Source organism: Syngnathus floridae, chromosome 5, assembly GCF_059516105.1.
Source record: "Syngnathus floridae isolate MCC-2025c chromosome 5, RoL_Sflo_1.0, whole genome shotgun sequence".
NCBI classification, from domain to species: Eukaryota; Metazoa; Chordata; class Actinopteri; order Syngnathiformes; family Syngnathidae; genus Syngnathus; species Syngnathus floridae.
Genome location: NC_142417.1, coordinates 3,553,134 through 3,575,429, shown reverse-complemented (window position 1 = coordinate 3,575,429; position 22,296 = coordinate 3,553,134). Strand labels below are relative to the sequence as shown.

Sequence of the window (22,296 nt, the reverse complement as noted above, 5' to 3'; positions counted from 1 at the left end):
TGCAAAATCTCTCTATGAGGAGTCACTCTTTGAAATAAAAACAAAAAGCATTAGTGCTACATTTCAGTCACGTCATGTAAAATGAGAATATTTCCATCAACACTCCTCTGAAGAAAGAAAGAAAAGAAAGAAAAGTCTCCTGGGTTTGGAAGCTGATGTGATATTTAAAGGCTGCGGGCTGACAATTTCTCACCATTCCCTGAGCAGTCAGTGAAAGATGGTATAGTTCTCCCGACATTGCGTAACATGTCATAAATCATCGTGCAAACGAAGCTCCCCTAGCTTCTCTCAGTCTTGAAACGAAAACGTGACATCACGCTTGCTATTATTGGATCTGCCATGACCGAACATTTGCGTTAGGAAATCATTCGTCGCTCAAGATGTCGCCGCGTATGCAAATTTAATCAAGACGCTGTCATAAATCGCCTGGACGACCTCAACGCGTGCGTCACGTGGAAAAATAAATCCACAGGTTGACGGACAGCTTAGCTCAGGCCTGCCGTTTGTGTTTATGGCCTGGGATAATACAGCGGCATCACTGTCAGCAGGAAAAACAAATTGCGCGGCAGCCCGCTTGTAAAACGCTCACGGCGGAAATATTTAGGCGCCACCCACCACAACAATAAATAAGAAAAGGTATAAATTTTACACACCACGGGATGATTCATGTATCGGTTGGCTGAGCGAGTGCGCTTAGAGTCGACGGACCTTTAAGACTTCAATTTTCCTGTTTCAGTTAACAAATGTCATCGTTCAAAAACAAACTACAAATGTTGTGTAAAGAGATTTGAATAATTGGAGTTTCATATGCCATTCATGTCTTTTAGCCAACAGCAGGCCGCCTACGCTCCACATCAACGGTTCCCTGCAGGTTCCTCTCGGCGGTTCCGTCGCGCTGTCCCCGACTCTCGTGCAAGTGGAGGATGCCGACAGCCCGCCGGAGGCTCTCGTGGTCCGGTTGGTCCGCCCACCCGCCAATGGCCGCCTGCTTCTCCTCCGGGCGGAGCGGGAGGACCGCCAAGAGCCGGGTCAACGAGAGCTGAGCGAACGAGACGCTTTCACGTGGGCCCAGCTGGAAACCGGTCGGGTTCGCTTCCAACACCAGAAGGACAAAGCCAGGTGAGAAACCTCAGTAGGGCACCTCCTCCCAGAACTGAGTAATTTGTCTCTTTTCTTTTTCACCCCCCCCCAAAAAAAGCGGGTCGATGTTAATCTCCACGCAAACTTCCATTTTTGAGAAGCAATGAATCAAACTTTGCACCTTTCTCGTTAAAAAAAAAAAAAAGATGGCAACTATTCCTCCACATTTCACTTTTCAGAGCACCAATAGATGTTTAAAGACCCCCCCCCCTTAAGTTACAAGTTAAAATGCTTGGCATATTTTCTGACTTGCCTTTCCTTTCATCCTCTGCAGGATTGGCGAATTCACTCTGCAAGTCGCCGACCCTCAGCTGACGTCTCAAGTGGAAACGATTCAAGTTCAAGCGCTTTCAATGCAGGTGAGAACACACACACACACACAACTTTAACCAGTCGCTGCTGTGAAAAATGAAAAACAAAACATATTTTCATCACTTGGACAAAAAGGAGAAGGCAAAGGTCTTCGCATGCAAATGCAGTATGAGGATGCGAATCGGCCCGAGTGATGAGGGTCAACGTTTCATGGAACGTAGCCAACATTTCCACGTTCATAAGAAATGAAAATAAAGTCGCTCTGTGCCTACATAACGCCGCCGCCTACGAGGCGAAGAAAGACTTGATTGAAATCTCCATGGGCAACTCTGCCGGCGGCCATTTTAGCGCCATCTCAGAATCAGATAACCTCGCAACACCCTCAAGTTCCAGGAACTTCACAATTTTGCCTGGCAACCAGCAACTTTTCAACAGCTATGTTGGAAATTGCCTTCAAGGCTGAGTAAGCGCACTGCCAGAATTTTTTTTTTGACTCATTCTTCAAGATATGCACAATATGAAATGATTCAAATATGAACATAGGTGGTCACATTCAAAGAGCTCGCAGCTTGCAAGCCAAGAAAAACAAACATCCCGGGAAGCCGGCAGCATACGCAGGAAGGATTTTTGCACCCCCATGAGGGCCGATGACAGCCCAGACACCTCCTCCCCCCTCCACCTCCTTACCTGCAGCTCTGCAAGACAAGGTCAAGCCTCCTGCCTTGAGTGTTTGTTTGCCTCGGGAGGAGATTTACGTGTTTGCCTTTTTGTGACTCGGTGTGTCTTTGCGCACACTCTTTTGTTTTGCTGCAGTAGGAAGACAAGGCCGGATTTGGGTGCTCGCCTGGGGGGCTCGGTTGTCTGTCTGCTGGAGATAATTGCTCCAAAGTGAAGACATTTGTCACCGGACCGTCACTGTGTTCCAGCTTTGTTTAGTGGCTCAGTCAGACAAGGGTTGTTTTGTTTTGTGCGTGCGTGATTGCTTGCGTGTGTGATCATGGTCCTCTGCGGCGCCAGCTTGTTCTTCTCTGCGTGAACCTTTTGCTCAAGCTGTCATCATCGCCACCCGCTGGAACTCAGCCAGGATTTAAGGACTTGGGAATGGCCGGGGAAAGAAAGCACTTGCAAATCTGCAGGGAAGAAACAAGCAAGAATAAAGCGTCAGTAATTGTTTGCTACAAACACACCAAGAACGATGAGGGGAAAATGATGCCAATGCAAATGGAGACCCAAAAAAAAAAAATAGTGTGGAGAGTCTCTGTCACCAAATTGTGACTGCTAACAGCCTCGAAATCGTCTGACGTTTTTTTTTTGCGAGTTTCCCATCGCAATAATCTGACCCCGACCTCCCGTTTGTGTCTTCCAGCCTCCAAGGGTGCTGGTGTTAGCGCCCCTGTGGGTCAGAGGTCCCGGCGAGGCGTCGACCATCACCAAGTCCACTCTTCTGGTGGAAGATCCCGACAACCCGGCAGACGTCCTTCTGCTGCTTCTGGAGGCCCCTCGCCACGGCCGGCTAACGCGCGTGCACGGTGAGCGATCGCTGAGCCGCTTCAAGCTGGAGGAGCTCGCTGGTGAGCGCGTGCAGTACGTGCACGACGGATCGCCGGAGGCGCGGGACCACCTGGTGCTGCAGGTCAACGACGGACACAGCTACCAGAACGTCCTGCTTCAAGTGCACATTGGTCACAAGGTGGGAAAATACAAAAACCTGCCTTGAAACCCTACCCTCACTTAAAAGCCTAATTGTAAGCCAAGCTTGAAAAGTTGAAAAATCTCAACTGAAACCTTAATCACGTCTCGACCCTATTTCAAACACTAATTTGGCAGGCAAAGCCAAGCTACTTTGAAAGCCCAACCCTATTTTGAAACTGGAACCCAGGCTTGGACCCTGTGCTTGAAACCTTACCCCTCTGTTGAAACCCCAATTGTTGTTTAGAAACATAAAAAGCCTCACCTTAGCCCTTAACCCAGCCTAAACTAAAACACTGACCTTGTCTTGAAACCGTAATGCCGTTTTTCAAAGGAATGTAAAGGCTGCTGCTGCTGCTTCTTGTTCTTCTTGACATCCTGTGACTCGTCTTTGAGCCCTATTTGTCAACCTTCACCTTTACTTTAAGCCCTTGCGGTGTCTTGAAAAGGCAGCCTTGCTATAAAGCCGCTCGGTGGCTTCATGAACATTCCATGTGACAACATGTCAGCGCGCGCCATATGCTAGGCTCCATTCACGAGCACCCTACCAGAAGGTTCGACTTTGACTTGATTTACCCTCAACCATCTGGCCCATGTAGAGCGTTAGGGGGAAAAAAAAACAAGAAAGTATTGTGTGTTTTGAAAACTTTGCCGTGCGCTTGTTGAAGGCTGACAACTCCTTTGAGCTGCACTTCGTTCCGGGAACGTGGGTGAAAGGGGGCGGCATGGTGAGACTCGGCAGAAAGCAACTGCAGACGCGCTACAAGGGCGTCACTGCCGACCGCATTCTTTACACCATCCTGGACTCCGACCAGCAGCCCCAATACGGTAAGACAAACAAACAAACAAATGTGCTGAGATGATGCATATGATGCGGGAAAGGGTTGGAGGTGTTAAAAGACTCCTTGCGGGTCAAATTGACCCTGGAAAACATTGGATTATTGCAGTTCGTAAGGATGGAACAAAAGGGAAATCTTAGCCGCGAGGGAGATTTCAAGCCCTTTGAGATCACCTTTTATATTGTGGGTCAAAATGACCCAATCTCATAACAGGAAGGTTGAATATGATGTGAATCTCGACACAAAAAAAGTATGCTCAATTTGAGTTGTATCCAGTTGAAAAGCATTCCTGACGCTCCTGAGAACTCCAACCAGGCAGTAGTGTTGCGTATCATGTCAATGTCGGAGCTCCTAAACCTCCTTGACAAAAATATTCATGGGTCATTGTGACCTGCTGCTATTTTAGTCATGAAGAAAAATGATGAATGAAAGAAATGACTTGAAAAAGTATTGTTAAAAGAGAAAAATTTCATTTTGATTTTACTGTTGTAGACGTTGATAATCTGTTGACGTTGCGGGTCAATTTGACCCGCAACATAAAGGGATTGTCAAACATGATGTGAATAGGCCGTCTAGATTGGAAGTTTTTCGGCAATGGCTGGGCTCTATCCATCCATCCAGGTGAAGTGGTGCTGGTGTCCATGCCCGCCGACGCTCCACCGGGAGGCGGGAGCCCGACGGCGAGGGGCGAGCCAGGCTTCACCGCCACCTCCTCCTTCACGCAGCAGGACGTGGACGACGGCACCGTGTGGTACCGACACTTTGGCAGCGGGACCCCAGCTGACTCCTTCCGCTTCCAGGTTGGTCGGTGAAAATGTCGGAGCCGCTTGTAATTTATTTATTTTTGTCAATGGACAAAAAGCATACAGCCCATTTGTCATCATATTATCATTTTTGTTATGTTTGTTTCAATGTGATTTCCACCCATCCATACATGGCAATTGTACACATTTTTTTGACTCTCGAGACCTCCCTTGGTCCTTGAAAAGGGGCGCTCAGCGTTTTCCTGCCAATCTTTTCATTGGCAACACCTCAAAGTAGCTAAAAGCACCGTAGCCCCATGCCAATACTTGTGTTTGATTTGAATGACTCAAGCGCCTCTTCAATTGGATGCCGTCAAATTCCTGGAAGGGAAGGCCATGAATGAATTGATTTTTTTTGGTCATTTTCAGGAATCCCTTTAAGGCAAACGAGTGGAAGCCCCGTTTTGGCTTTTTTTTCTTTTAAATTGGCATCTAGTTGCTGTGGCTTGAATAGTCACAAAAGGGTGGTTTTGAGCTGTTGAGTTCTACCCTGTGTTTTATCTGCTCAGGTGTCTACAGAGGCAGCCGCTGTCAGGCAAAGCGAACCTCAAACCTTCACCATCGGAGTTTTCCCTCAAGTGCCCGGATTCCCTCAGCTCCACCCGGACTGTCAGCTCCAAGTCACGGTGAGGTCAAACGAGACACCTCAAAGGACGGCGCGCCAACTGATATTTCTGTCTAGCGTGGCTCGAGCCACAAAACCAATTTCAGAGAAAGTGGCCCTTTTTGTGAAAACAGGCTCTGGAGGATCGCGTGACAGAGATAACGCCCACAGCTCTTTCCTTCGTGGACTCCGAGACCCCCAGTGACGGTCTCATATACAACATCACCAAACCGCTGCCGGCCGGACAAGGTCGTGGGCACGCAGGCACGCCCGCGCGCGCCCTCCTTTGCCACAGTGGCATGAAATGTGCCTCTCCCCCGGTCACCAGGTGCCATCGAGCACGGCGACAGGCCGTACGCGGCGGTCAGCCATTTCACGCAGGCCGATGTGGACAAGGGCAAGATCGTCTACAGGCCCCCTCGGGCCCCTTCGCACCTGCAAGAGCTCTACCAGTACTCCTTCATGGGTAGCCCCCTTCTTTATTATGCTCAAGTGATGACAAACAGATGCAGCATTTTGAGAGCGCAAGAAAAAAAGGAACGTTGGCGATGCCGATTTTTTGTCCATGCAGCTCATGTATTGGATCAAAGGCCATTTTAAATACCCTCGTTAATATTCCTGTCCATGCCCGCAATTATTTTGTGGGATATTGGCTGCCAAAGGTTTAATCAGCTTTTTATGAGCCTTTGATCTGCCTAGTGCTGTGACATGACTGTGTCTCAAATGCTAATGCTAGGCTAACAAGATGTTGTGAGTCAAATGTTAATCGTGTCTCAATGAGAATCGTTTTAAAAGGGCATACCTTTCGAAAAGACGACTCGTTTATACCTGTCTGTCTGTCTGAAGAACCAATTTTTTTGTCCTCTTAAACTGTTGTGTGATTTATTTATTTTTTCAGGTCTTCCCGAGTCATTGAGCGTCTTCTTCACAGGTAAATAAATAGCTTGACGACTTCAATCAAACAGAGCGCCACCTGCTTCAAACATCCTGTCGCTTTCTTGTTTTGAGTGACTTGAATGTTCAGCGCTCATCTTCCGGCTCACCTCGTCCCTCTCGCTGGCTGTCAAATTCACCTCTTTTCATCTCTTATGTATCTCTCCTTCACCTCAAGGCCTCTTTTCTGCAGCATAGAAAGATTTTTTTAATCAGCCGTCCAATCTAGCTTGATATAGCACCTTTTGAAGGGATCCTAGAAACGGCTCAAATGACCTAAAATGGAAGCTTCAAACCAAACTTTGCATTGCTTCTTGGGACTATTCGCTACCTTCAAAATAGTCCCAAGAAGCATTGCAAGGTTTGCTTCGATGCTCCCATCTTGAGATGTTCCCGGGATCCCTTCAAAAGTGAGATCTTGTCTGATTGTGATTGGAGATAGATGGGCAATCCTACATGAGGACGATATGTCGTTTTTTTGTGGGCGGGGAAGGTCTGCAAAGTTCGACAACACTCCAGAAAAGACAAATCTCGGCTTGAGCAAACAAACGTGTTTGGCTTGATGAAGGTTTTATTTTTTTTCTGTGTGCGTGTGTGTCAAGTGTCCGATGGCGAGCACACGACTCCCGAGTTAGACTTTGCCATTCTGCTGCCGTCCAAGCATCAGCAGCCACCAATGTTCCAGGTTTTGGATCCCGTCCTGGAAGTCGGCATGGGCGGGCAGGCCGCCGTGGGTAAGGAACATCACACACGACATCGTAGAAGTGGGGTGAACACGTCATCGAAAACAAGAGACGGGTTTTCCGTTGACTCGTCCTGTTAGGCGGCCAGCAGCTGGCGGTGACCGACGCTGACACGTCCCCCGAGGAGTTGGAGTTGGAGCTGGTGGAGGCTCCGGTCCACGGGGAGTTGCTGAGAAGCCACGTCAGAATGGCTAACGGTAAGATCTTGCCTCGCCTCAAAAACGAATCACACTCTGGTCACAAAACGGTCGAGGAGCTTTATTTGGACAAAGGTAGTGCTTTGCCTCCATCTTGGTGTCAGGGAACTACGTAAAAGTGAGTTGCGGCGAAGCTTCATTTAGACAAAAGTAGGATGAAGACGTATTTGAGTCCAAAGAGGAAGTGCTCACCCCCTGCGACCCTTCGGCCAGGCGACACCTTCACCTATGCCGACATGACCCGCGACGCGCTGCTGTACCGCCACGCCGGCCTCTCCCGCGATGACGACGCCTTCACCGTCTCGGTCAGCGACGGCATCTCCATGGCGACCGTCGCCGTGCGGGTGGCGGTGCTCGGGGCCGGGGCCAGTGGACGCGAGCCCCGGCCGGACCCCGGCGCCGCGCTTTCCCTGGAGGTGGCCGAGATGAGTAGCACCGTCATCAGACGTTGGAATCTGGCTTACACGGTAAGGCATCCGAGGGTAATGGAGAAGAATCGTCTCTTTTACGATTTGCGCCTTTCCCTCGGCACGTGGCAGGACGACGCCTCGCCGGACGAGCAGATCCGCATCCAACTGGTGTCGGTGCCGATGTACGGCATCCTGAGCAGGACTCGGGACCAGCGAGAGCCGCAGGAACTGAAGGAATACTCCACTTTCACCATGGACGACATCAACCGCGGGACCATCAGGTGGCCAGACAGAAGTTATTTGTAGAAAACGATAATTTTGGCCCCGCCCGGGAGGGTTCGAATGCTCTTCTTGCTTTACGACGATTAGAGGCTCGCGTGGTTCAGTGAACGGATCCATTGGCGTCAAAATTTCCTTACTTTTCTCTTCCGGCACTTTCACGTGCTTCCCGTCCAAAATCTAATTGTGGCGCAGTTTCCTGAATGGGGCCGTTGAATCTTGGAGACCTGCGCTAAGAATGTCAATGAGGTTCCTTCTGCCGTCTTGTCAGATACGTCACTTCGTTGGAGACGGGCCACCAGCCCGTCACGGACGTCTTCCACTTTGTCGTCTACGACGGGGACAACAATCGTCTTGACAACCAGATGTGCACCATCACCATCATTTCTGGTGCCAGGCGGCCGCCTGCCGTCACCGTGCGCAGCGGAATCCAGGTTATGCGCACCTTTCAACCTTTCAACTTTCCGACAGCCATTTTGCAGCTTTTATGCAGATTTAATGATTCGGTTGAAACTATTTGAATGTTCGTCGGTGGCGTAGGTCCAGGAGGGCGGTCGTGCGCAGCTGTCAACCAATCACATCATCGTCTCCGACCTGGACACGCCGGGGAAGAACCTTCTGGTTTGGCTAGTCAGCCCTCCCAAGTACGGCTTCATCGAAAACACCAAACCGGGTAAGGACGTGATTTGCTGCAATTCCGAATATAGGAATGATTTGCTCAAATTGTGTTCCAATCACGATGGACTTGCTAACAGCGCGCCGCCATTGTTAGAATCTCAAAATTAAATAGTTTTGAGAATCAGCTTTCCAATGTTTTCCTCGTGTGCGATTTTTTTCCGAACAGGCGGATCGCGAGCCATCACACCCGACACGCCGTTCTCAGTGGAGGACTTGACACTGGACCGGATCTTCTACGTGCAGCGCGCGGGCCAGCCGGCGCGACACGACACCTTCAGCTTCTACGTCAGCGACGGCAACAGCCAGACGGAGGCCTTCGACGTCAACATCGACATCCAGGTGAATGCCGCCCTCTACAGGACCTGCTCGTCATCGCAGCGCCTTACAAAGCTTCATTTGGCAACCATTGCTGCGTCCCAGGCAGTGAATGAGTAAAGCAACTCTGAAGGTGGACGGTAGCCACTCATTGATTCCAGCGCTGACAGATGTTGGCGGAGGCGCCTGCTTTCATTCATGTTGTCAAGCGTGACCTTCCAGCTAAGGCGCGAGCGACAGTTGCCCTACTGCTGATTAACGCCGCTGAGGTCCAACCCGTCCGAAATAATTAATACCATCCTCTCTCGCCAGGGCAAGCGGCAGAGTGAGCTTCTGGTATCGGTCAGCAGCATCCACGTGGAGGAGAATTCCGGAGCGGTGGTCACCAACGCGTCCCTCAGCGTCCTGGACCGAGACACGCCCGAGAACGAGATTCTGTTCACCGTCGTGAGGAAGCCGTCCTACGGTCAGCGCCGCGACACAAATGCAGCAAGTGTGCTTTTGTCAAATCTCGAGGTTTTTGAAAAGTGTTTTACGCCGAGCAACCCGTAACTTGGTAAGGAAGAAAAAAAAGACACAGGATGTCTGCCATTTTGCGTGGTAACGGACATTTTCCCATCATTTTCCAGCAGTTGTGGAGGCAAATTCCTCTTACAGAGTTTTAGGAAATGCAATAGTATTGGGAAATTTGGTGGGTGTGTCTCTCATGACAAGACCCACAAAAAAAGACATCTCTGAAAACACACACACAGTGGGAACTAAGTGCTCGCCTGGAATAACGACAAGAGTAGAGTGCAGCCGTCATCATCTATTGTCAAACAGCTCAATCTGAGCTTTTCCTTCTTTTCCCTCCCCAGGTAAATTCCGCCGGCGTCAGTTCCACTCGCAGCCTCTGGAGAACGGCCGCGTGCTGACGGAGGGATCCACCTTCACCTACCAGGACGTCCTGGACCGCCTGCTGGTCTACACGCCCGAGACAGTCAGCGGCGGCGCCGACGAGTTGGCCTTTAGCGTCACGGCCGGCTCGGGCGGTCAAGCTAGCGGACGCCTGCGCTTCACCATGGACGTCACCCGCAGCGAGGGCCCGCGCATGACCGTCAACAGAGGCCTACAGCTGCCCGCCGGTGAGCCAGAAGCAATTTTCACTTTGCTTCCACGGAAAGTCTCTAAAAGACATTGATTTCCCTCGACTTAAACAGAAAGACCGCCGCCATTTTCCTTTGACCCCATCTAAGTGAAACCAACGCTAAAAATGTCCCCCAAATAAAAAATGACTTTGCATTCAACTGAACTGCAGAACTAGTTGCAAAGTGCACGTTGCCTTTCCCGCAGGTTCTTGGGCCAAGATCACCGAGCAGAACCTGAAGGCCACCGACGTGGACTCAGACAGCCTGAAGCTGCGCTACGTCCTGACCAAAGATCCTCCCAGTGGCCGAGTCCAGCTGAGCGGCGGCGGCGGCGGCCTCCAGAAAGTTTCCGCCAGGGGTCCCGTGCGCAGTTTCACGCAGGAAGACGTCAACAGAGGTCGGTTGGAAGCTTCAGCCAGCCTTTTGCATCGGGTCCCAGCGCTTTGCCTGCTTTGGGCTCGCTCGCAGGTCTGGTGCGCTACAGTCACGAGAAAGGCGAGAAGGGCGGCGGCCTGTCGTTCAAGTTCAACCTGGTGGACCCCGAAGGCAACAAACTCATCGAGCAGTCCTTCTTCGTCAGCGTGCTCGGTCGGTAGCTCCGCTCGCCGTTTCTGTTTTTGAAAAGGGCCCAAGCGTGAAATCCCGTCTGCGCCCGCAGAGGACCGCCTGCCTCCGTCGGTGGTGGTCAACAAAGGCCTGGTCCTGGACGAGAACTCCGCCAAGAAGCTGACCACGCTGCACCTGTCGGCCAGCGACCAAGACAGCCAACCCGGCGAGCTGCTCTTCCGCGTCACCAAGCAGAGCAGCCTGGGACACTTGGAGCACGTAGCCAACCCGGGTAGGCTCCCAAATCGTCAGCTCACTAGGATCCTGGAAGCTCATTCGCGTGCAGCGACACAAGCAAATTGATTCCAAAGTAAGTAAGCCGAATTCTCCAACTTGCAGGCGTGCGGATCGACAGCTTCACGCAAGCCGACCTGGCGTCTCGCAACGTCCAGTACGTTCACACCAGCCAAGAGGAAAAGCACGCCGACCAATTCTCCTTCAGCGTGTCTGACGGCTCCAACGAGGTGACCGCCAGCTTTCTTTTGTTTTGTCCATTCACAGAAAAAGGTCCTTGACATTTTATAAGGTGTGTCATATTAAAAGGTAGTAGTTAATCACAAATGTAAGAACAAATCTGTATTAATTTTTTTTTTTTTTTTGGGCCATCTGAAATGTTTACCTCATCCTTTCTTGGGCGGTCCGTAGGTGGCGCAGACGTTCTACATCACCATCCGACCCGTGGACGACTCGCTACCCCTGCTCCACGTTGCCGGAATGCGCGTTCAGGAGGGCGTGAGGAAAACCATCACCGAGTTTGAGCTGGCGGCCACCGATGCCGACACGGAGGTCGGTCACGCGTAGCTTTTACCAAGCGAGTTTCAAATATGCTTCGTGAACCGTTTATTTTCGGTTCGGATGTGTCCCATTTGCATCTCGTGACGGTAAAAGGATCTCTCTCCTGTCACGCCCAGGCCGAGTCCATCGTGTTCACGGTGGTTCAGCCGCCGCGCCACGGCGCCGTGGAGCGTACGGGCAACGGGCAGCACTACCGGCCCACCGCCACCTTCACCATGGACGACGTCTACCAGAACCGCGTCAGCTACAACCACGACGGCTCCAACTCGCTGCAGGACAGCTTCACCTTCACGCTGGCCGACGGCACCAACCCGCACTTTGTGCTTCGCGACCATGCCGGGAAGGAGGCCAGTCTGCAGTTGCACCTTTGACGTTGTTTAAATCTACGCACAGATCTGAACTTTACCAATGTTTTTAGATTTTGACGGCAGCGCCGCAGAAGTTCAAGATTGAAATTCTTCCCGTGGATGACGGCACGCCGCGCATTGTCACCAACCTGGGACTGCAGTGGCTGGAGTACATGGACAACAAGGTCGGTCGCTCGCTCTTTTAACGCTCTTCTTTTGAGAGCCCAAACTTTGATTCGAAAAAACTAAGCATGACTTCTAAACAAAGATTGAACTCCTGGCTGCTAATTTAAAACTTGTCAACTATTGACTTCTTCTATGCAATTAGGCTCAGTCAGAGGACAAGGACTGTAATACAGTACCCCCTGTTGGTGCAAAGCTTTCACTACAACGGGCATTTTTCGAAAATCCGTTTTGTCATTCTCCAAATGTAGGCGACCAATGTGATCAGCAAGAAGGAGCTGCTGACGGTGGATCCGGACACGGAGGACGAGCAGCTGGTGTACGAGGTCACCGTCGAGCCCAAGCACGGCTTCCTGGAGAGCATAGCGGCGCCTGGTGCCCGCGTCAGCTCCTTCACGCAAGGTGGCGACCGATCTCTGTCTTTGCTTACTCCAATGCAAACGAAATGAAGGCATGGCTCTCACTGGAGGTCTTGCCAAGAGCGCGTTAGAAAGGCTCGCTATGTGAAAATGAACCAAAAGCCGTTGCCCGCTTCAGCCGACATCAACTTGGGCCTAATCCGCTACGTGCTGCGCGAGGAGAGCGCGCAGGAAACCATGGACAACTTCCACTTCCTGGTGAGGGACAGCAAGCCCAACGTGGTCAGCGGCAACCTTTTCCATATCCAGTGGTCGCTTATCAGCTTTCAGCACAAAAGGTTTGTGCTGCTTTCTTTGAACAACCTACTTTTTAGTAGTGTGTAGGAAATGGAGGAAACCAAAAACAAGTCTGGCATTTGCCAAATAGAAAAGCACATTTGTTTCGAATCAAATACAATCATTCTGTCAGTCCATGTGAAGATTAAAAAAGAAATTGATTTCAATTTCAAGTTACAACGTATCCGAGACGGCGGGCACGGTAGCCGTGACGGTGAAGAGGACGGGCAATCTCAACCAGTACGCCATCGTGCTGTGTCGCAGCGAGCGGGGCAGCGCCACCTCTGACGGCGGAGCGGCGTTGCGCCCCGGCCAACACGATTACGTGGAGTTCGCCGGCCAGGTCGACACCAGTTCAACTCCAAACTCTTTGCTTCCCTTGTAGTCGTATGGGCTTCTCTTGTTTTTTTTTTGTTTATTTATACTTTGCTTTGGCCTCTCCATGCTTTTTTTTTTTACTTTATTCTATTTTTGCAAACAATTTTTTTACCAATTTATATTTCCACATTTATGATGAATTTAAAAGATATTAGTATATTGACCTCTTTGTCTTATTTTAATTTTTTATTCCTATGTATGCTTTGTTGCTTCTGCTAACTTTTTTTGTTTCTACTTTGACTTATTTTTCTTATCGCATGTTCATTTGAGTTGAATTCTTATTTTCTTTGTTATTGATTGATTTGAGTTTGTGAATTTGCATTTTCAGGTGCAGTTCGACGAGCGCGAAGACACCAAGGTCTGCACGGTGACGCTGACCGACGACACCGTGTTTGAGGGCGTGGAGAGCTTCCATGTGGAGCTCAGCATGCCCGTCTACGCCTTGCTGGGCGCCAACACCCGCGCCCTCGTCAACATCAACGACACCGAGGACGAGCCCACGCTGGAGTTCCAACGCAAGACCTTTCACGTCAACGAGAGCGCCGGTGTTGCGCGCGTGCCCGTCGAGAGAAAAGGTACTTATTTATTTTTCATTTTGACCCAGTTGCATTTGTTTCGAACCAATCCAATACAAACAAATATTTGATTTGAACAATGTCCTGTAAATACACTTTGGGTTGTGGCTTGTCCTCCGCACAGGCGACACATCCAGCACGGTGTCGGCGCTGTGCCACACGGTGTCCAAGTCGGCCCGGGGCAGCAGCCCTCACGCCCTGGAGTCGGGTTCCGACTACAAGAGTCGTGGAACGGGGCCCGAGAGCCGCGTAGTGCTGGGGCCCGGCGTGACGGCGTCCACGTGCGATGTCACGCTGGTGGACGACAGCGAGTACGAGCTGTCCGAGGAGCTGCAGGTGGTGCTGTCCCAGCCCTCGGACAACGCCCGCATAGGACGCGTGGCCGCGGCCCAGGTGGTCATCGACGGGCCCAACGACGCCTCTGTCGTCACCCTCGGCAACGACACCTTCACTTTCTCCGAAGATGCTGGTACATCGTTCGTTTGTTTGGCTGGAATGAATCACCCCAAAAGGTTGCTCCAGTGCCTTTTTGAGTTCAAACATTTGGTCCCAAAATAACCAAAATTGGGTTCAATGAATAAAAAAAGGTTTTCTTGTCTTACCAAGCAACACAATTTTGGGGCTCACTGACCAAAATGATCATTCTAAAGCCCAAATAATAATAAAATAAGCAAATTTGCTCATCATCATCCTCCCTCAGGTTTCGCCTCCTTGTTCAAAAACAGGCACCATCGAAATTCCGGTACTGCGCCAGGGGAGCGATTTGTCCTCTGCGACGTCCGTGTGGTGCGCCACGCGGCCCTCCGACCCCCCGTCGGCCAGCCCGGGCGTAGACTACATCCCCAGCTCCAAGAAGGTGGAGTTCAAGCCAGGGAGAACCAAGGAGGTCAGAAGCGGCGGCAGCGGCGCTCGGCCTGACGTGTCGCTGAGCCTTAGCGGATTTGCCTTTTTCTCCTGACAGACGTGCAGTCTGACCATCCTGGACGACGTCCAGAATCCGTCCATCGAGGGCTCCGAGTCGTTTGTGATCTTCTTGAGTTCTCCGCAAGGGGCCGTCCTCCAGGAGCCCTACGAGGCCAGCGTGGTCATCGCCGACACTTTCCAGGACAGTGCGTCTACCGTCCTTCTATTTTGGCCAGATTCATTTTGGTTTTTAATTTTAGGATTTATATATTTTTTATAGTTATTTCACTTTGGAAAGTATTCACGTTGTTTCAAATCCCATTTGTGATTCATACGAATGAAAGTGTGCGGCATTTTGTCGGCCGGCACTACATTATTGTGGCCGTGTGTCAGTTCCCAGCATGCAGTTTGAGAAGAGCGCCTACACGGTGAAGGAGCGCGACGGCGACCTGCACCTGCCCGTGATACGCACAGGCGACCTGTCCTTCACGTCGTCGGCGCGCTGCTTCACGCGCACCATGTCGGCCGCCGTCATGGACGACTTTGGCGAGCGTCCCAACGTGGACGAGTCGCGCGTCACTTTCCTGCGGGGCGAGAAGGTACCAAATAAGTCATCCAAACAAATCCTTGCCTTCGCACAGGGGTGTGTGGATTTTTTTCTATCTGCTCTATGTTTCCGTGCACGCGCGCTAGGTGAAGAACTGCACGGTCCACGTGAACGACGACTCGGTGTTCGAACCGGAAGAAGAATTCCAGGTACACCTGGGGTCGCCGACGGGCGACCACTGGAGCGGCGCCATGATCGGCGAGCGGGACGTCGTCACCATCACCATCACCAATGACGAAGATGGTAAGCGGCGCAATCTCGCTGACTATTGTTGGCAAATAGTGTGTGTTGATGTGTTGTAAAATTACTTTTCAATTCAATAATGAACGTAAATATCAAATAGTGTACTTGAAAAAATTCAAGAAGATGTGTAAATATAAATTTATTGCAATTTGAAGCTCCGACCATCGAGTTGGAGCAGTCGTCCTATCAGGTCCGAGAGCCTCCCGGTCCGGACGGCGTGGAGGTGCTCAATGTCAAAGTGGTCCGGCGCGGGGACCTGGACCGGACTTCCAAGATCCGCTGCAGCACGAGAGACGGCTCGGCCCAGTCCGGCGTGGACTACAACCCCAAGAGCCGGGTCCTCAAATTCACCCCTGGTGGGCAACACGGCAAAATACCCCAAAAAAGATGAATGTTGTTCACACGTGGGATCCCTTTAGGGATGGACCACGTCCTCTTCAAGGTGGAGATCGTGTCCAATGAGGACAGGGAGTGGCACGAGTCTTTCTCCTTAGTCCTCGGCCCTGACGACCCCGTGGAGGCGGTGCTGGGCGAGATCACCATGGCGACAGTCACCATTCTGGACCAGGAAGCTGCCGGGAGTCTCATCCTTCCGGCCCCGCCCATCGTAAGGAAACCTGCAGTCTGCAATATCACAAAACACAAGCAAGTAATGTAACCCGCTACTTTCCTCAGGTGGTCTCCCTGGCTGACTACGACCACGTCCACGAGGTGACCAAGGAGGGCGGCAAGAAGACGCCGTCGCCGGGCTACCCGCTGGTGTGCGTCACTCCCTGCGACCCGCACTACCCCAAGTACCCGCAGATGAAGGAACGTTGCGAGGAGGCGGCCATCAACCAAAGCCAGGTGCACTTCTCCTGGGAGGTGGCGGCGCCCACCGACACCAACGGCGCACGCTCGCCGTTTGAGACGGTGACTGACACCACCCCGTACACCAGCGTCAATCACATGGTGAGGCCATCGGACCGAGTAAGGGTGTGTCGACTTTTGATATCCAAATAGCACACCGACAGCGCTTCCTGTGTCGTCGTCAGGTCTTGGACAGCATCTACTTCAGCCGCCGCTTCCACGTGCGCTGCGTGGCGCAAGCCCGCGACAAGGCGGGCCACCTGGGCACGCCGCTGCGGAGCAACATCGCCACGGTGGGAACCGATGGCGCCATTTGCCACACGCCCGTCACCACCGGGACCGCGCGAGGCTTCCAGGCTCAGTCCTTCATCGCCACACTCAAATATCTGGACGTCAAACACAAAGAACACCCCAACCGGTGAGAGACTAGTTTTGGGTGTGCAAAAAGTTTTGTGCCACGCTTGATTCTTCTAACAAACGCTATAGGACAGTTCATTTTGTAAAATTGTCATCATTGAATTGTTTCGAATGATTTAAAACTAGATCAAATCAATGTACAGGTATATTTATTTCATTAATAATTCCAACAATAAATAAAACTATATTATTATGTGTATGTAGCACATGTAAAATTACAATGTTTTATTTATAGTCATATAAATCAGACAATTTCTGAAACAATTTATAGTACTTTTCTTTTAATATTGTCAATAGCAAATTAACATAAATGAGGGTTTTTTTTCTACAAACAAAATGAGAATGTGAAATTTATTTGTCTATATTACTTTACAAAGTTATTTTCTGTTTACAATAGATACAAGAATGATTGCATGACAGTCTGGCATCCCCACCCCCCTTGCGCTTTTGTTGACCATGCAAGCCTACCATGCTTTCAGGATCCACATCTCAGTGCAGATCCCACACCAGGATGGCATGCTCCCCCTGGTGTCCACCATGCCCCTTCACAATCTTCATTTCCTGCTGTCAGAGTCCATCTACCGGCAGCAGCACGTCTGCTCCAACCTGGTCACGCTCAAAGACCTGGAGGGTCTCTCTGGTGAACCCAGCCGTCGCCACCGCCGCCTTCCGACACGTCCCGCTCACTCTCAACCGCTTCCGCAGAGACGGGATTCCTGGACGACGTGTCCTACGACAGCATCTCCCTGGGTCCGGGCTACGACCGGCCGTACCAGTTCAACCCCAACGTGCGTGAGGCCAGCAGCATCCGGCTGTACAAGCATCTCAATCTCAAGAGCTGCATCTGGACTTTTGACGCCTACTACGACATGACGGAGCTCATCGACGTCTGCGGCGGCTCCGTCACCGCTGACTTTCAGGTACGAGGCGCTTTTAAAATGCGGAAACTGTAGACCTTTGACTCATGGTCTTGCTCCTGCTGCAGGTGCGAGACTCGGCACAGTCCTTCCTCACGGTTCAGGTTCCGCTCTACGTGTCCTACATCTACGTCACGGCTCCGCGAGGCTGGGCTTCTTTGGAGCATCACACGGAGATGGAGTTCTCCTTCTTCTACGACACCGTGCTCTGGAGGACAGGTCAGTCGCTTCGGTCAGTCGGTTTGAGTCCGACCAAAAGCGCTTCTCCACTGACTGGATCCTGTTTTTTTTTTCCAGGCATCCAGACTGACAGCGTCCTCTCCGCCAGACTCCAGATCATAAGGATCTACATCCGCGAGGATGGCCGGCTCGTCATCGAGTTTAAAACGCATGCTAAATTTCGAGGTGAGACAATCAAATGTAAGGGTGGCGGCTTTGTGGAAGGTGCGCTACATCGGGCTTATATCTCCTCCATTAGGCCAGTTTGTCGCAGAACATCACACCCTGCCCGGACACAAGTCTCACCTGCTGGCGCCGGAGCACTTGGGAGGCATGGAGTTTGACATCCAGTTGCTGTGGAGCGCCCAAACCTTTGACTCGCCCTACCAGCTGTGGAGGGCCACCAGCTCCTACAGCAGGTCAGCTTCTGGATTCCTAGATTGTCTTGCCAAATTCACTGGCTGGGGCCACAAGACTGGCAAGACCGCAGAAACGGTGACCAATCTTATTTCTGGTAAAGCTCAGAACTGGTCAAGTCCCCAGTCGGACATTCCAAAGTCTTCAGTGGATTTGGGTGGTCGCGCCATCTGGACATTGCGTTCAAATGCTAACGTTGAGTCAGCCTAGAAATGTCACAATTGCTTTGCACCCGACAGGAAGGATTACTCCGGAGAGTACACGGTCCTCCTGATCCCATGCACCGTGCAGCCAACCCAACCGTGGGTTGACCCTGGGGAGAAAGACCTGTCTTGCACCGCCCACGCTCCAGAAAAGTATGTCTCTGTGACCTTTGGAGCTGGCTCATTCGTGGTTTTGATTGATTCATTGACTGACTGACTGATTGGTTGTTTTTTCCGCTTCCACCATTAGGTTCCTGGTGCCTATCGCCTTCCAACAGACCAATCGCCCGGTCCCTGTGGTCTACTCGCTGAACACGGAGTTTCAGCTGTGTAATAACGAGAAAGTCTTCACGATGGACCCGGCCAGTAACGACGTCTCAATGGCAGAGATGGACTACAAGGGGGCCTTCTCCATGGGTACGGGACACCTCCAAAAGAGCTGACCTGACCTTATGGAGTCTTTCTGGAAAAGTCAAGTGTGACGTACGTATGATCCGTTTGGCGCGGCAGCCATCTTGCTCTCTTTGCTGGCTCCTTCAGGTCAGACTCTGTACGGCCGCGTGCTCTGGAACCCGGAGCAGAATCTGAACGCCGCCTACAAGCTACAGCTGGAGAAGGTCTACCTGTGCACCGGCAGGGATGGCTACGTTCCCTTTTTCGACCCTACGGGCACCCTGTACAATGAGGGTCCACAGTACGGCTGCATCCAGCCCAACAAGCATCTCAAGCATCGCTTCCTTCTCCTGGTACCGACCACGATCCGCCCCGGACCTCCCAGACCTTTCTACCTTCCTCGTTGTGATCTTCCCCTCTCCTCATCAGGATCGCAAGCAGCCGGACGTGTGCGACAAATACTTCCACGACGTCCCCTTTGAGGCCACCTTTGCTTCGGACCTCCCAAAGTTGAACTCTTTGGCCGCCATGCCGGGCGTGGACGGATTCACCATGAAGGTCGATGCGCTCTACAAGGTCTGTCGCGCCACCGCTAGTCTCCCTCTTTCACCACCTACTCACCTCGCATCTTCTCACTTCAACATTCGCAAATGGACTTATCGGCAACGTGTTTAGCATATAACTTTACATCTCGGTGCCAGGGAAGAATGTCGAAGGAGGGGAAGAAGCTTCAAGACAAGTCATAAGGCGGGCTTTGGTGGGGGCGTCAATAACCTCATAGATGATCAAGAAAAACTCACCCCCTCCTGGCTTTTCAGGTGGAGGCGGGCCACCAGTGGTACCTGCAAGTGATCTACATCATCGGTCCCGAGTCGCGGTCCGGCCTGAGGACGGAGCGCTCGCTCACCTTCCGGCCGAGCCGGCCCAAGCGCGACCTGGTGGACGGCGGCGGGCGTCTGACCCTTGACGAGTCGCTTGTCTACGACAACGAGGGCGACCAGGTGAAGAACGGCACCAACATGAAGTCCCTGCGTCTGGAGAGCGGGCCCAGCGCCAGCTTTCACGCCCGCGTGGCCCGCTCGGTGGGCGGCGGGGTGGCCGCCCTGGCCTTCCTGCTCCTGGCCACGTTGGCCGCCTGCCTCCTTTTCCGCCGCCGCCAACGGCCCAAAGTGAGTCACCGGCACAACGTTTCTTGTCAAATTCCACAAGCTCCATCTTGTATAACCTTTTTTCATCTGCTTGGAAAACAAACAAACTCCAGGCTCCGAGCAAGAACGCGTACGAAGAGTACCCGCTCAACACCAAGGTGGAGGTATGCATGGACAAGTGCGTGGAGAAGAACTTCAGCAGCAAGCACTGCACCGTCACCAACGTCAACGTGTTCAGCCGCGGCTACGAGACAACGGGCGGCAACAAGGCCAAAGTCAAGCAAGTCAACCTGGAAGGCAAACTCCACAACAACCTCAACGACGGCACCGAGGTGTGAAAGCACAAGGTTGATTGGTTGTTTCTTAAGCTATTTTCTTACGTCTTTGCTAATGTATTTTTGTACCACCTTGAAAAGGGAAAACGTGCGATGTGTCCTGAGCATAGCAGCTTTTTTTTTTTTTTTTTTTGCTCATTCAGCTGAGCTACCTCACACATGCGCAGAGCACTCGAAAGCTAATGTCGTTGTCTTTTATGGACCTGTTGGCTGTGTCCACACCAAGACGGCTATTTTTTTAAACGTCCAATGTCGTTAGTTTACTTTACTTGTACAAATTTTGTCTTTATTCGAATTCACTTTGACAGAGCACACGAATTGGCTTGCGTCACAATATTAAATTGTTCCCCCCCCTCGTGAAATTTACCTTTGCAGCTTAACGTAGGCTAACTTAGTAATAATATCACATTCAAAATAGCCTTGTTAAATTAACTTTATTGTTTCTTAATAACAAATTTTTGTATCTTGTAAATACATAACTAGAGGTATTTCTCATAAAATGATGATTTTTTTTTCTTGACCTGCTGCTTTTGCCAGCACTGTTGGTGCGTTTTTATACGGACAATGATTTAGTTTTGTGTTTTTTTTTTAAATTCCAAAATAATACCCTTCTTTGTGTGGACATATAAAAGCACAAAATGAGTGATTGGTAGCTCAGATTCTACTGCATCCAGTAAATATTAAATATGGTATGACCGAGGCAATATTAGTCATCAAGTACTTTATATGCTGCTGAGTGAGTGTTGGTGAGATTCAAGTGCAATTATGACATTGTCCTTTGTGCCATCAGTTTTCCTGATTAGTATTTTTCATTATCTGTCTTTGAATGCCAAAAGATTTGTTTGATATCAACATAAAAGGAGCTAAGGTCCACGTTTATTAGACTATTGATTGACGTTAGAGGACAAAGCTAAAATGTATTTTTTATGCATTTTGCATAGTTAGCATATTTTCTGCACCATTGGCCACCATTTCCTCAACTCACTTTTTTTTTTATCAAACGGGACAGAACTGGACAATCAAAATTAATCTTTTTTTTTTAAAGTTCTTTTCTCTCTTAAAATACAAAATTCTAACTTTTTTTGCTTGGGAAAAAAAAAATAGTCAACTGTAAATTTGCCGATTTTTATCATTTGAGCTACGGTAAAATGTTGCAAGGAAACATTTTTTTCTGAAGTTATTTAGAGCCTCATTACGACACATTTGTACAATGACATGATTATTTTTTTGTCTTTAGTTTTGTCTGCCGATATTCCAACAAGTGCCGTTTCGTATTTGAAAAACAATCATCCAAAGTGCTCCCCCCCCCGCTTGATTGTAACCAATGAAAAAGGTCGCCTTACTAACGATCAAGCGTGCGTGTTGTTGTTCCTTCAAAAACATTTTGCAATTTGTTTTCTATTTCACCTTCCCATGTTCCTACGCTTTTTGTTTTGATGGTTTGATGAGACACGACAACTATCACGTGTGAGACGCCAACATAGTGGCACTGCAAAAAACTAGTCTCACTTTTGGATTTCTTTTGACTGTGCACCAATGGGGAGGAAAAAAAGATGCCAATGGAATGAAGAATTCTAAGGCGTCATACGTTGTAATTTTGGTGCTATGATGATTTTGCTGATGCGACAAACTGACGCCTGGATATGGTGCCTTTTTTTAGTCAATAAAGAAAATGTGAAAGTCAGCACTGATGCATCGCCTTGTGTGTTGGCTTGAGAGTTGTTGATCATAATAAAAGAAAATTACAGCATTTTGCTTGTAACATTTGTAGCTTAGTAAGTCATAAAATCTTGTTAGTACTTTTTCCTCACAACATAACAGAATATTACAACTTGAATACTAAACGTACCTCGGACATGCTGCACGGAAATAGTTGAAATTGCACATATTGACCTGCAGGTGTCCTCATTTTCCTCACAGAAAATCTGTGTCAAAGAGGAAAAGCCCTCCCATCGCCCACATCATGTTGGAGCTGCCTCCCATTTTTTTGCAGGATA

At 50.3% G+C, this 22,296-nt stretch overlaps 1 protein-coding gene across 1 annotated transcript in view; it reads left to right on the top strand.

Annotated features, from left to right (window-relative positions):
• The window catches only part of fras1 (Fraser extracellular matrix complex subunit 1), a 59,629-nt gene extending 37,646 nt beyond the window's left edge, over positions 1 to 21,983 (top strand). Inside the window, exons 26-74 of the mRNA XM_088375529.1 lie at positions 828 to 1,119; positions 1,415 to 1,499; positions 2,819 to 3,142; positions 3,810 to 3,969; positions 4,602 to 4,780; positions 5,293 to 5,409; positions 5,522 to 5,636; positions 5,716 to 5,853; positions 6,286 to 6,318; positions 6,923 to 7,054; positions 7,144 to 7,260; positions 7,474 to 7,727; positions 7,800 to 7,951; positions 8,221 to 8,383; positions 8,490 to 8,622; positions 8,794 to 8,966; positions 9,255 to 9,408; positions 9,800 to 10,066; positions 10,275 to 10,466; positions 10,538 to 10,657; positions 10,728 to 10,907; positions 11,015 to 11,139; positions 11,321 to 11,461; positions 11,587 to 11,817; positions 11,889 to 12,002; positions 12,252 to 12,402; positions 12,538 to 12,697; positions 12,870 to 13,038; positions 13,402 to 13,648; positions 13,773 to 14,117; positions 14,374 to 14,534; positions 14,610 to 14,757; positions 14,945 to 15,150; positions 15,245 to 15,401; positions 15,557 to 15,757; positions 15,821 to 16,008; positions 16,077 to 16,352; positions 16,436 to 16,668; positions 17,147 to 17,307; positions 17,373 to 17,587; positions 17,653 to 17,803; positions 17,882 to 17,989; positions 18,063 to 18,222; positions 18,460 to 18,576; positions 18,674 to 18,840; positions 18,964 to 19,169; positions 19,246 to 19,392; positions 19,635 to 19,985; positions 20,078 to 21,983. Of these exons, the coding sequence (XP_088231655.1) occupies positions 828 to 1,119; positions 1,415 to 1,499; positions 2,819 to 3,142; positions 3,810 to 3,969; positions 4,602 to 4,780; positions 5,293 to 5,409; positions 5,522 to 5,636; positions 5,716 to 5,853; positions 6,286 to 6,318; positions 6,923 to 7,054; positions 7,144 to 7,260; positions 7,474 to 7,727; positions 7,800 to 7,951; positions 8,221 to 8,383; positions 8,490 to 8,622; positions 8,794 to 8,966; positions 9,255 to 9,408; positions 9,800 to 10,066; positions 10,275 to 10,466; positions 10,538 to 10,657; positions 10,728 to 10,907; positions 11,015 to 11,139; positions 11,321 to 11,461; positions 11,587 to 11,817; positions 11,889 to 12,002; positions 12,252 to 12,402; positions 12,538 to 12,697; positions 12,870 to 13,038; positions 13,402 to 13,648; positions 13,773 to 14,117; positions 14,374 to 14,534; positions 14,610 to 14,757; positions 14,945 to 15,150; positions 15,245 to 15,401; positions 15,557 to 15,757; positions 15,821 to 16,008; positions 16,077 to 16,352; positions 16,436 to 16,668; positions 17,147 to 17,307; positions 17,373 to 17,587; positions 17,653 to 17,803; positions 17,882 to 17,989; positions 18,063 to 18,222; positions 18,460 to 18,576; positions 18,674 to 18,840; positions 18,964 to 19,169; positions 19,246 to 19,392; positions 19,635 to 19,985; positions 20,078 to 20,302 (8,741 nt within the window). The 3' untranslated portion in view covers positions 20,303 to 21,983. The remainder of the gene's footprint in view (positions 1 to 827; positions 1,120 to 1,414; positions 1,500 to 2,818; positions 3,143 to 3,809; positions 3,970 to 4,601; positions 4,781 to 5,292; positions 5,410 to 5,521; positions 5,637 to 5,715; positions 5,854 to 6,285; positions 6,319 to 6,922; positions 7,055 to 7,143; positions 7,261 to 7,473; positions 7,728 to 7,799; positions 7,952 to 8,220; positions 8,384 to 8,489; positions 8,623 to 8,793; positions 8,967 to 9,254; positions 9,409 to 9,799; positions 10,067 to 10,274; positions 10,467 to 10,537; positions 10,658 to 10,727; positions 10,908 to 11,014; positions 11,140 to 11,320; positions 11,462 to 11,586; positions 11,818 to 11,888; positions 12,003 to 12,251; positions 12,403 to 12,537; positions 12,698 to 12,869; positions 13,039 to 13,401; positions 13,649 to 13,772; positions 14,118 to 14,373; positions 14,535 to 14,609; positions 14,758 to 14,944; positions 15,151 to 15,244; positions 15,402 to 15,556; positions 15,758 to 15,820; positions 16,009 to 16,076; positions 16,353 to 16,435; positions 16,669 to 17,146; positions 17,308 to 17,372; positions 17,588 to 17,652; positions 17,804 to 17,881; positions 17,990 to 18,062; positions 18,223 to 18,459; positions 18,577 to 18,673; positions 18,841 to 18,963; positions 19,170 to 19,245; positions 19,393 to 19,634; positions 19,986 to 20,077) is intronic.
• Positions 21,984 to 22,296: the final 313 nt, after the last annotated feature.